This window comes from Pelodiscus sinensis, chromosome 4 (genome assembly GCF_049634645.1).
Source record: "Pelodiscus sinensis isolate JC-2024 chromosome 4, ASM4963464v1, whole genome shotgun sequence".
NCBI lineage: Eukaryota > Metazoa > Chordata > Testudines > Trionychidae > Pelodiscus > Pelodiscus sinensis.
In genome coordinates this window covers 131,737,494-131,748,103 of record NC_134714.1, presented here as the reverse complement: position 1 = coordinate 131,748,103, position 10,610 = coordinate 131,737,494, and the positions used below count along the sequence as shown (strand labels likewise).

The window sequence follows — 10,610 nt, the reverse complement described above, 5'->3', positions numbered from 1 at the left end:
GCCCAAGTCAGGTGCCAGTCCCAGCCCCATTCCTCAGCCCCTTCCTCCCCTTTCCTCCATTCCAGGATCTTTCCCTCCCCTGTTGTACATCCCCCAAATACAAAATCATAGTTGTGTGTTCAAACAGAAAGGCTTCTTTCTTTGGTCTACAGGGGAGGTGTGAAGGGAGGGCAAGGGAAGGAGGGGTGGGAGAAGAAAGACTCACAGAGGCAATGCCTTTTTTGTGGAGACGTCCGGGGGAGACTTTCTTAGGTGGCTGTGGCTGAAACTCTCCCTCAAGGCCTGCCGATGTGCTCGTCAAATGGCACTGGTGTCTGGAGGCTCATAAGCCCTGTTCAGCCGATCAGCCTCAACCCCCACTCTGGCAGGCAAGTCTCCCCCTTGCTCTCACAGAGGTTGTGGAGCACACAACAGGCCACCACCACGTAGGGGATGTTTCAATCACTGTGGTCCAGGCTGGTGTCAAGTTCCATGCACAAGTTCCATGCACAGACGCCTCTTGCCACAGTGTAGCCTCCATTTATATTAGCAAAGTCTTGACCATCGCTGGCTAGGCCCCTGATACATGGGCTTGTGTTCCAGGCCCTCCTCTTACTACAGTGGGTGTGTATCATGTTTGTAGATCAAGTTAGGAACATTGAACTATATATCTATCATTGCAGATTTGCTGCTTTGGGGCAACGATGGTCCATTTGCAAGAGACAATGGAGTTTAACCTGATGTGTGGGTCAGACCATGAAGTACGGAGATAGAGGCCTTGAAGAGACATGTGACCATGTCACCTGCTACTGGAATCCATCTTGGCTGCTGTATTTTTCCACAAGAGCAGAGGGAAAGTTGGGATTGAACACAAAGGATTCCTGCCTTGTGCAAATCCGATTCAGGGGGAGATAATCCACATGGTCTGTTCTTCTCAAAAGTTCCACCCAGGATAATTGCTGGAAACATCCGAGAACTGAAAGGCCTGAACCCAGACTGGAAATCTGTTGAGTGTCTGAAAACATGATTGGAGCAACTTTCAGGGTGAGGTATTACATAGAATTATAGAATACTAAGACTGGAAGGGACCTCGAGAGGTCATCGAGTCCAGTCCCCTGCCCTCATGGCAGGACCAAATACTGTCTAGACCATCCCTGATAGACATTTATCTAACCTGCTCTTAAATATCTCCAGAGATGGAGATTCCACAACCTCCCTGGGCAATTTATTCCAGTGTTTGACCACCCTGACAGTTAGGAAGTTTTTCCTAATGTCCAACCTAAACCTCCCTTGCTGCAGTTTAAGCCCATTGCTTCTTGTCCTGTCCTCAGAGGCCAGGAAGAACAAGTTTTCTCCCTCCTCCTTGTGACACCCTTTAGATACTTGAAAACCTCTATCATGTCCCCTCTCAATCTTCTCTCTTCCAAACTAAAAAAGCTCAGTTCTTTCAGTCTTCCTTCATAGGTCATGTTCTCTAGACCTTTAATCATTCTTGTGGCTCTTCTCTTGACCTTCTCCAATTTCTCCACATCTTTCTTGAAATGTGGTGCCCATAACTAGACACAATACTCCAACTGAGGCTTAATCAGTGCAGAGTAGAGCAGAAGAATGATTTCTCATGTCTTGCTTACAACACACCTGTTAATGCATCTGTGACGGGGCTCTGCAGCCCCACACTGTAGCCCCCACCGCGAGCATCCTGCTGGCGGCGCAGGGGGCAAAGTACCGGCATTGCAACAGGTGTTCACAGGCCACTGAAAGCCTCCCGGGCCCCGGCATGGCAGCCATGACATGGCCTGTACGATGTGGTCAGGACGACATCATGTCAGGTGCTGAAGCAGCTGGGAGATTTAAACGCTGCTCGACACCACAGGGAGGGGGAAGGCGTGTGTGTGTGTGTGTGCTAGTGAGAGTGGGTGTGCAGAGGGGCAGGCGGGTGTCTGTGGGGTCCCCATTGAGCAACAGGAACCCAAGCCAAGGAAAAAGAGAAGCATCTGAGCTGCTGGAAGTGCAGGTAGGCCCCAGCTAGGGGTGACAGGGCAGCTGGGGAGAGAGGCAGCAGCCCAGGGCAGGGCATTATTGAAGCCCGTGGGCTGACGGGTTTCAGAGGAGACCCCCATCATCTAGATAGGACCCCAGGAGGTCCGCATTTTTAGGGCCCAGGGCTGGGGCCCGTGTGTGAGGGCGGGCCCGGGCCCCCCCTCTCCTCCCTCACCCTCAAAGGAGAGTGTACCCGACGATCCCGGATGGGAATAGTGCGCTACCCACTCTCTCCTTGCAGCGGAGAGAGCATGGTGCAGCCGAAGACATAAACAGGCTCGTTAGAAAAGCCATTCCAAAACCCAGCTAAGCGGGAGGTGGTGGGACATTTGGTACGTTCCGACAGGTCAAGTCAAAGCTAACGATAGTATGGAGACCGGACCTGGTCTGGTCACAGCATCCTAGAATCATATTTGCTTTTTTTGCAACAGCATCACACTGTAGACTCATATTTAGCTTGTGGTCCACTATGACCCCTAGATCCCTTTCTGCAGTACTCCTTCCTAGACAGTCGCTTCCCATTCTGTATGTGTGAAACTTATTATTTCCTCCTAACTGGAACACTTTGAATTTCTCATTATTAAACTTCATCCTGTTTACCTCAGACCATTTCTCCAATTTGTCCAGATCATTTTGAATGATGACCCTCTCCTCCAAAGCACTCGCAACCCCTCCCAGCTTGGTATCATCTGCACACTTAATAAGCGTACTCTGTATGCCAATATCTAAATCATTGATGAAGATATTGAACAGAACCGGTCCCAAAACAGACCCCTGAGGAACCCCACTTGTTACTCCTTTCCAGCAGGATTGTGAACCATTGATAACTACTCTCTGGAACTGTTATCCAGCCAGTTATGCACCCACCTTATAGTAGCCTCATCTAAGTTGTGTTTGCCTAGTTTATTAATAAGAAGGTCATGCCAGACCGTATCAAACGCTTTACTAAAGTCTAGGTATACCACATCCACCGCTTCTCCCTTATCCACAAGACGTGTTATCCTATCAAAGAAAGCGATCAGATTGGTTTGACATGATTTGTTCTTTACAAATCCATGTTGGCTGTTCCCTATCACCTTATAACTAGTTTCTTTAGTGTATTAAGCTTAGATTGTGTATTCTGGTTTATTTTGCTTGAAATCCTTTTCATACTTAATACAATCACTTTTGTTTATTAAGAAACCCAGTGTAAATAACTGTTACCTGCAGGGTGGAGGGCAAAGAGTCTGTGTATAGCTCTCTGCATCGAGAAAGAGGACCAATCTCACTGGTATGGAGATCTATACTATGTAAGGGGGGTTTATCTAGGGTGCATGGGGCTGGGTAGCTACGTGCAGGAGACAGGTATCTTGCTGTGTTGTTTTCAGTTAAGGTCTGCAGGTTCCGGGGTATGGCCCAGACCTTGATCTGTGTTGCAGGAGGCTAGTCTCTCTGGCTCAGTGATGTCTCAACACATTGGGTAACAGTCCCAAGCTGGTTTTGACCATCACACCCAGTGCAATGAATGTGTTTGGGGAAAAGAGAAGGTGATCCTGCCGTTAAAGGTTGATCATAAAGGCCCATGCACAAAGGAGCAAATCAAGACTAAGTGAATAAATAGGGAGCAGTAACTGGATACTAGGTGTCACTTTTGCTTCAGCAAAATACATGGATGAGGCCGCAAATAGGTAAATAGTATAAAAATTAGTTCATTAAAATAAAATTTCATAAACAGTTTGAGTGTTGCATGTGTTTCTAATTGTACCAAAAGAACATGTTGTGAAAAATGCCACAAATATACTGTTTTCGCATATTATTTTTTTATTTGCAGGAAATAAACATTTATTTGCTTCATCAAAATTCCCAGCTAAGTGAGCATTTATGCAAAGTCTGAAACTCCAGTACATGCAAACTCAGACTGTCAGTTATACTTGTCAAAACCATGACGTCCTAATCCCTTTAGCTCTGTGAGAAGGTGGATTTGTAATGAAAACTCAAAATGACACAGAGTCGCACACTGCAGGCTAATCACACATGGCAATGACTGCTCACACAGAAAGTAGATATGGAATGAGCAGTACTTTGGAGCGAGAGATAGGAGCAGCTAGACATAGTTGAGTGAACATTCCTCATCAGTAAATATGGAGAGCTTTAAATGTCCACTAGAAATAAGATTATTTATTGGTCAAATGCTCTGAATTACAACCAGTTACCATATTAAAGCCTGGGGATGTTTATATTTACAACCCTTGTACAAAGTGGCATAGGCATTGGAAAGGAAGACAGTTGCATCCAGAGATGTGTAAATGCTACACACTGTTTGCTAAAGGGTGGGTAAGTGTCAACTCAGAGTTACGTAGATCTCTGGTAATTTTTCTATTGGGAAGTTGATCTCGCAGAGAACCAATTACTGTATTAGGGTCTGTGTCTTTTTTGGAGGTTTGTCTTGTTTTCAATACACTTGGGGATTGTGCTCTGTCCTAGCGATATGTTAGTGAATCTCAAGCACTCAGACTTGCACCCCACTTAAACAGACTCTCACAAGCTCTTTATTTCATGTTAAAAACTTGCTTGATGCTCTCCAGTGCCTCCTCCTTAGTTATGGTGCCCCAGTCCTCTGGGAGATCGGCTGGTTTTGCGTTATACTGTTTAGCAAACTGGTGATTGAACTTGTGAAAAACAAACTTCCAGTAACTGGAAGCTTCTATGCTGGGATCTGGCTGAATGTTCCAGTCTGGGTAATAGTCACGGTACTCTTTGTAGGGATGGTATTTCCCTTCTGTGTCTGAATTCTGGAATGCACGATTGCCGACCACATCAGACGAGCATATGTCATAGTCAAGCTTTTTGGTATGTAAACTCCTGTATTCCCCTAATCCTTGAGGCCGATGCACTGATGCGAAGTGCTCCTTGTGACTCGGGGCGCCTGCCTCACAGGGGACCTTACAGAAGGGACACTGCTTCCCACAGCCGAACACTCGCTTGAACATTTCAGCCTCAGGCTTCACAGACAGATGGGAGAGTTTTGATTCAACGTCTGTACTTTTCAGCTCAGCTAAGATTTGTTCTTCCAAATCTCGAAGAAAAGGCTGTATACAATCAGAAAACTGCTCAGCACTGGCTGTATTTAAAAGTTGCATCCCCACTATATTATCCCTGGAAATCACTAGATCTTTCTGCAACCCTTTGCACACAGTGTCTACCAAGTCAGAGACTCTGGTGTTCTTTGCAACACGGATGCATTTAATAGCCTCCCTGACTTTCCCTATGATTAAGGACAGAATCTTCTTCTCCATGTCTCCCAAGGCTGCCGTCTTGCTGTAGCGCTCTAAAAGTTGTGTCCTTATCCAGGTTTTGACAAACTCTTCATATGTCCTAATGTATTCCACGTAGCTGTCAAAGTTCTCCTTCTCCAACAACTCCTTCAGCAGCTCAAACTGAAAAAAGCTGCGGCTGCTGTACGTAATGGATTGCTCGCTGCTGAGGACATCATCTACTATTTGCACCCCAAGCATCTTGTTCAAATAGTCTTCCAGGGCAGGTTTGAGACACTGATCACAGAAATCCCAGGCCATTGTTTGGCTCCCATCCTTTTCCAAGAAAATAGTTTTAAAAGTCTTGAAATACTGAGGTTTCAGCTTCTCCAGGCGTTGCACAGGTTCATTTTCTTTGATGAAATCTTCATGCATCTTCTGAAATGCATGAGCCGCTTCCCCCAAAATGTGAAGCTTTAGGTCAACTTCAAAACTAAGGGTAGTGTGAAGTTTCTGAACATCCTCCTGTTTTAACCTCTTATTAACCATACGCAGCAGCTCTCCACAGTAGGTTTCATCGTAATCTGTTTTGGATTTAACTTTTTCTTCAATGTACTTCTTGCATTCCTTCATTAAAGATACAGCAACCTCTTCAGTTTCCCTGTGATTACCCTGTGAGAAATATTCTACACATATTTGGAGAAATTTCAGGTCGAAGTATTCATTTTTAATTCTGAAAGATTCCATTTCATAAAACAGCAGGTCTTGTGCATGTCTTAACATCTGCTTGACAGCACTCCCTCGGTTCTCCAGATCCGTTCTCAGCTGGGCAGCCATATCTTGGACAACTGGACGTCTCTGTAAACGACTGGGCTTTAACTCAGACAAGGTTTCTTTCCACATCTTTTCAAATTCTGTTTTCAGTTTCTCATCATTTAGTTTGTGGTTTTGGTTCCGGCATTCAGCCAAGAGCCTGTCAACTTTTCCTTCAATTGTCTCTTTGTATCCAGACTGGATAACGCCTATCTTGTGCTGTCCCCTTCGGATTCGAATGGCTTCCTCACATTTACTGATTGAATAATGTTCAAGTTCTCTTTTGTGGCTATTTGCACCCTTTTTGAAATCTTCTCTGTACTTTTCTATTAGGTTCAAATTTGCAGCTTCACCTTTAAAATAGTTTTCTAAATTATCCAACAGCTGCTGTTCTTCCTGCTGTAGTTTCTCCTCTACCTCAATGGATAAGCTCTCTAAAAGATCACTTTCTAGTTTGTCTGGCTGCTGATTCTGGATGAAAGTTTCTTTTGCAGATATCCAGAGATGCATCTGCTTACGGAACCCCCATTCCCACTCAGAATACTTCATAGCCAGCTGGTTGTAGGCTTCAGCTACAAGGCTGTTTCTAAAGCTGAAGATGAAGTTTTCATGTTTCACTGAGTTCCACAGGCTCCTCACCCATTCAATAAAATCAGGAATACTCTTGGCAGCACTTTTAGGTGAATGGTTCTCTATGAATTCAAACAGGTATTTCTTTAGCTCACACACACTCTCACTGTATCCAGCGTTCACTGGGGCCATGGGCGGGACTCCATGCCATAGCCCAGGGATGTACCAGTTGTGTTTTTCTGGGTCGTACTCCATGATATCAGAAAACGTCATTTCCCTGCTTTGCTTTTCCATCCTGGCTGCAGCTTTGGTCATTTCATTCAGCTGCTCCAGGAGGTGTTTCCGGTCCCTCATGTTCTGCTCATGCGCAGACACATCACTGACGTTCTGATGCACAAACTGGCAATTTGGCTTTTGTCCGATTTCCTCCATCCTGAGGAAGGCATGGACCGCGATTTGCAGAACGTCCTTCATTTCGGTGGCGTTCTCCATGGCCATGTTAATGATGGTGATGTCGCTCAGTCCAATCACCAGAGTGGCCAGCTCATTGTCGTGTTGGTAACTGTCCTCCAAAGCTGTTAGTTCAGGGGCCTTCAGACCTTCGGTGTCGATCACCAGGATGAAATCGCAGCCACTTAGCTCCTGAACAGCTTCTGTAACTTTAATGAGCGTCATGAAGGCTCCTCGTGTACATCGGCCGCTGCTCACTGCAAACTGCAGGCCGAACATGGTGTTGAGGAGGGTGGATTTCCCCGTGCTCTGCACTCCCAGCACTGTTAGAACCAGCATTTTGGTTTTTCCGCCCAGTCTGCTATTGAGATGAGTCAGAACATCTCTTACCCAGTTCATGGGGATATTGGAAGCATCCCCATCAATCAGCTCCATAGGAAACCCTTCCAGCATCAGCTCAGCCATGATGCCTGGGAGGTGGATGAATTGTCTTTGGCTTTCTGCCTTTTTCCCTTCTTTTACCATGGAGCATTCTGCCTCATAGAACTGCCCCAGCTCACGCATGAAATGCTCCACCCCGAGGGAGCTTTCAGATATTAATTGATCTAATTCTTCCAGCTGTTTTCGGTCCCCGCCTGGAGTTTCACATTTCTTTTTATACTCCGCCCGCATCTTAGAAAGACTTTCCCTAGCAGTGTTATCCAGGCTAAATTTCATCCACTTCAGGAAGTAATGTTTCTCCACTGGAGACAACTGTCCTACTGCATTGAGAAACTTGATCAAACCACTTGTAAGGTCACACTGATTCTGCTGTCTGCGGATCTCTAGCCATTTCTGTTTCAGCTCAGATTTATAGTCTTCAGTGGCCTTGTCCCCTTGTCCTTGCATTCGGCACTGCTCTTTCTCCACTTTAGCCAAGTTTCTCCACGGGTCCCCTTGGAGTCTCAGCATTTCCCTTTTGTATTTTGCCACGTCTCTTATTTCTGCAGTGATTTCTCCAACATATTTCTTTGCACACTGACATTCCCGAGAGTCCTCATCCACCTGCATTCCTAGTTCACGAGCCATCACGGCCATGGCTTCCAAACTCACTGTATTGGGAGAGGATTTCACTAGGCTTCCTATGATGGACTGAACCTTTTTCACAAATCCTGCGCTATTAATGCTGCTGTCTCTCACCAGTAGTTGTGATTTGCTCAGCTTCAGCACAGGGGCCAGCTTATTAAGGAATCCAAGGGTTTCTCTGGGTTTTTCACTCTTGCAGTTGAGGATGAAGTAATATTTAGCAGTTGACTCTTTCAGAGATGATAACAAGGCGTATTCTCTCTCACTGATGCTCTCGGTAACTATGAACACTACTGAGGAGACCTTTGTTAAAAACCTGAACTGCTGCTTCTGCATCTCTATGTTTCCATGGAGGTTTGTAACCGCAATGGGTTCTGGGAAAAGATCTGAATTCTTCTTTCCAGCAGGGAAATACCAGGCAATCTCGACCAGTCCATCAGCAATTTCCCGCGGGATGTTCCCAGACTCCATGTCCCAGTGGACAAAAAAATTGTGGTGCTGCTGGGCGGGGCTGAGAACCTCGTTGAGGAGCTGGGACTTGGAGAAGCTACAGCTGCCCAGCCGCACAAAGGAGACGGTTGGCATTTGGGTGAGCACCAGGCTCTCCTCCTTGAACCCTCGGCTCTGTGCCAGGGAGTGCGGCCGCCAGCTCCTCACAATGTCCCGCATGGCCCACAGCAGCAAGGTGCACCCAGGGGAGTTAATAGTGGGAAGCAGCAGAGGCAGGGCAAACTGGCACATGGACATTTTGGACAGGATCTCCTGCTGTAGGAAACTGTCTGAGCAAAGCAACACAGCGCAGAGAACATCCAGGGGGTTCATAGAGATGTTAGTGTCAGTGTCACTAACAAAGAAAATTTGTTCACCAATACCTTGTTCCTCTTTATCCACCTTAGATCCTTGACCATCTGTTGCCCCACACCTAAGGCTTGTGTTTCTGGCTGTCACATTCAAAGCCATGACCTTTCTGAGGAAATGCCAGGGCAAATCTCTTAAAGTCTCAGGAGTCCAGTTTGTTAAACTTTCTGAGTTGATTTCCAGGACATCATTCAGCCTGAGCTTTCTGCTTCCGTACTTCTGTAACTCTAACTTGGCGAGAACTTCACTGACTGCTTTTCTTCTCTCTGTAGAAAGGTATTAAAATGTGAAAACATATTTCAGAGCAGAAAATATAAGGCCAGATTGTCTTATCTGCAAAGGCTAGTTGTGCTGCTTATGTGGTGGAAAATGGCCTTAGAATTAGTATGGAAACTCTCCATTGGTGGAAAGGAAACTCTCCATTGGAGGAAAGGAGACAAAGGCATTTCTGCTGCCTATTCCACCAGCTGACCATCCATTTCCTGGCATAGGGAGAGGTAAGTGACATAGGCTACATCTATACTGCATCCCTCTTGCACAAAAGCCTATGCAAATGAAGCATGGATTAGCATATTGCCACACTTCATTTGCATAATTAATTAGTGTCCGTTTTTGCACAAGAGGCTTTTGCGCAAAAAGGAGCTGTCTACACAGCTCCTTTTCATGCAAAAAGCCCCTCTTCTGCAAGAGACATTCTTCCTGAAAAAGTGAGGAAGAACATCTCTTTCGCGAAAACCTCTTGCACAAAAACAGCTCCTAATTAATTATGCAAATGAAGTGTGGCAATATGCTAATCTGCACTTCATTTGCATAGGCTTTTGCGGACAAGGGAAGCTGTGAAGATGTAGCCATAGTGGCGTGGAGTTGTATTACACTTGATCCTTTAGAAACCTTAGGTCTGCTGCAGACCTAATACTAGAGCTAGAAGCTAGAGTAAACCCCACTTGTTGTACCTTTCCAGCAGGATTGTGAACCGTTAATAACTACTCTCTGAAAACAGTTATCCATCCAGTTATGCACCCACCTTATAGTAGCCCCATCTAAGTTGTATTTTCCTAGTTTATTGATAAGAATATCATGCGAGACGGTATCAAAAGCCTTACTAAAGTCTAGGTATACCACATCCACCGCTTCTCCCTTATCCACAAGACTTGTTATCCTATCAAAGAAAGCTATCAAACTGATTTGACATGATTTGTTCTTTACAAATCCATTTTGGCTGTTCCCTATTGCCTTATTATCTTCCAGATACTTGCAGATGATTTCCTTAATTACTTTCTCCAGTATCTTTCCTGGCACAGAAGTTAAACTGACTGGTCTGTAGTTTCCTGGGTTGTTCTTATTTCCCTCTTTATAGATGGGAAGTTAAGCATTAGTATATATCAGTGGTCTCAAACCTTTTTAACCACAAGATCACGTTTTCAATGTAAGTGCAATGTAAGATCTACCTCAAATCCAACTACCTTTATCCCACTTCCTTCTCGCCCCTTCCTTGAGGTCCTACCCATCCTCCACCCCTTCTCCAAGGCCTCATCCTGCTCACTCCATCCCCCTTCATCCTCCATCCTCACTCATTTGCACCAGGCTAGAGTAGGGGGTTGG

General features: G+C 45.6%; 1 protein-coding gene across 1 annotated transcript in view; it reads right to left on the bottom strand.

Moving 5' to 3' along the window:
• Positions 1–3,809: 3,809 nt before the first annotated feature.
• LOC112544609 (interferon-induced very large GTPase 1-like) overlaps positions 3,810–10,610 on the bottom strand; it is a 33,817-nt gene continuing 27,016 nt past the window's right edge. The window contains exon 4 of the mRNA XM_075928623.1: positions 3,810–9,274. Coding sequence (XP_075784738.1) covers positions 4,548–9,274 — 4,727 coding nt within the window. The 3' untranslated portion in view covers positions 3,810–4,547. The remainder of the gene's footprint in view (positions 9,275–10,610) is intronic.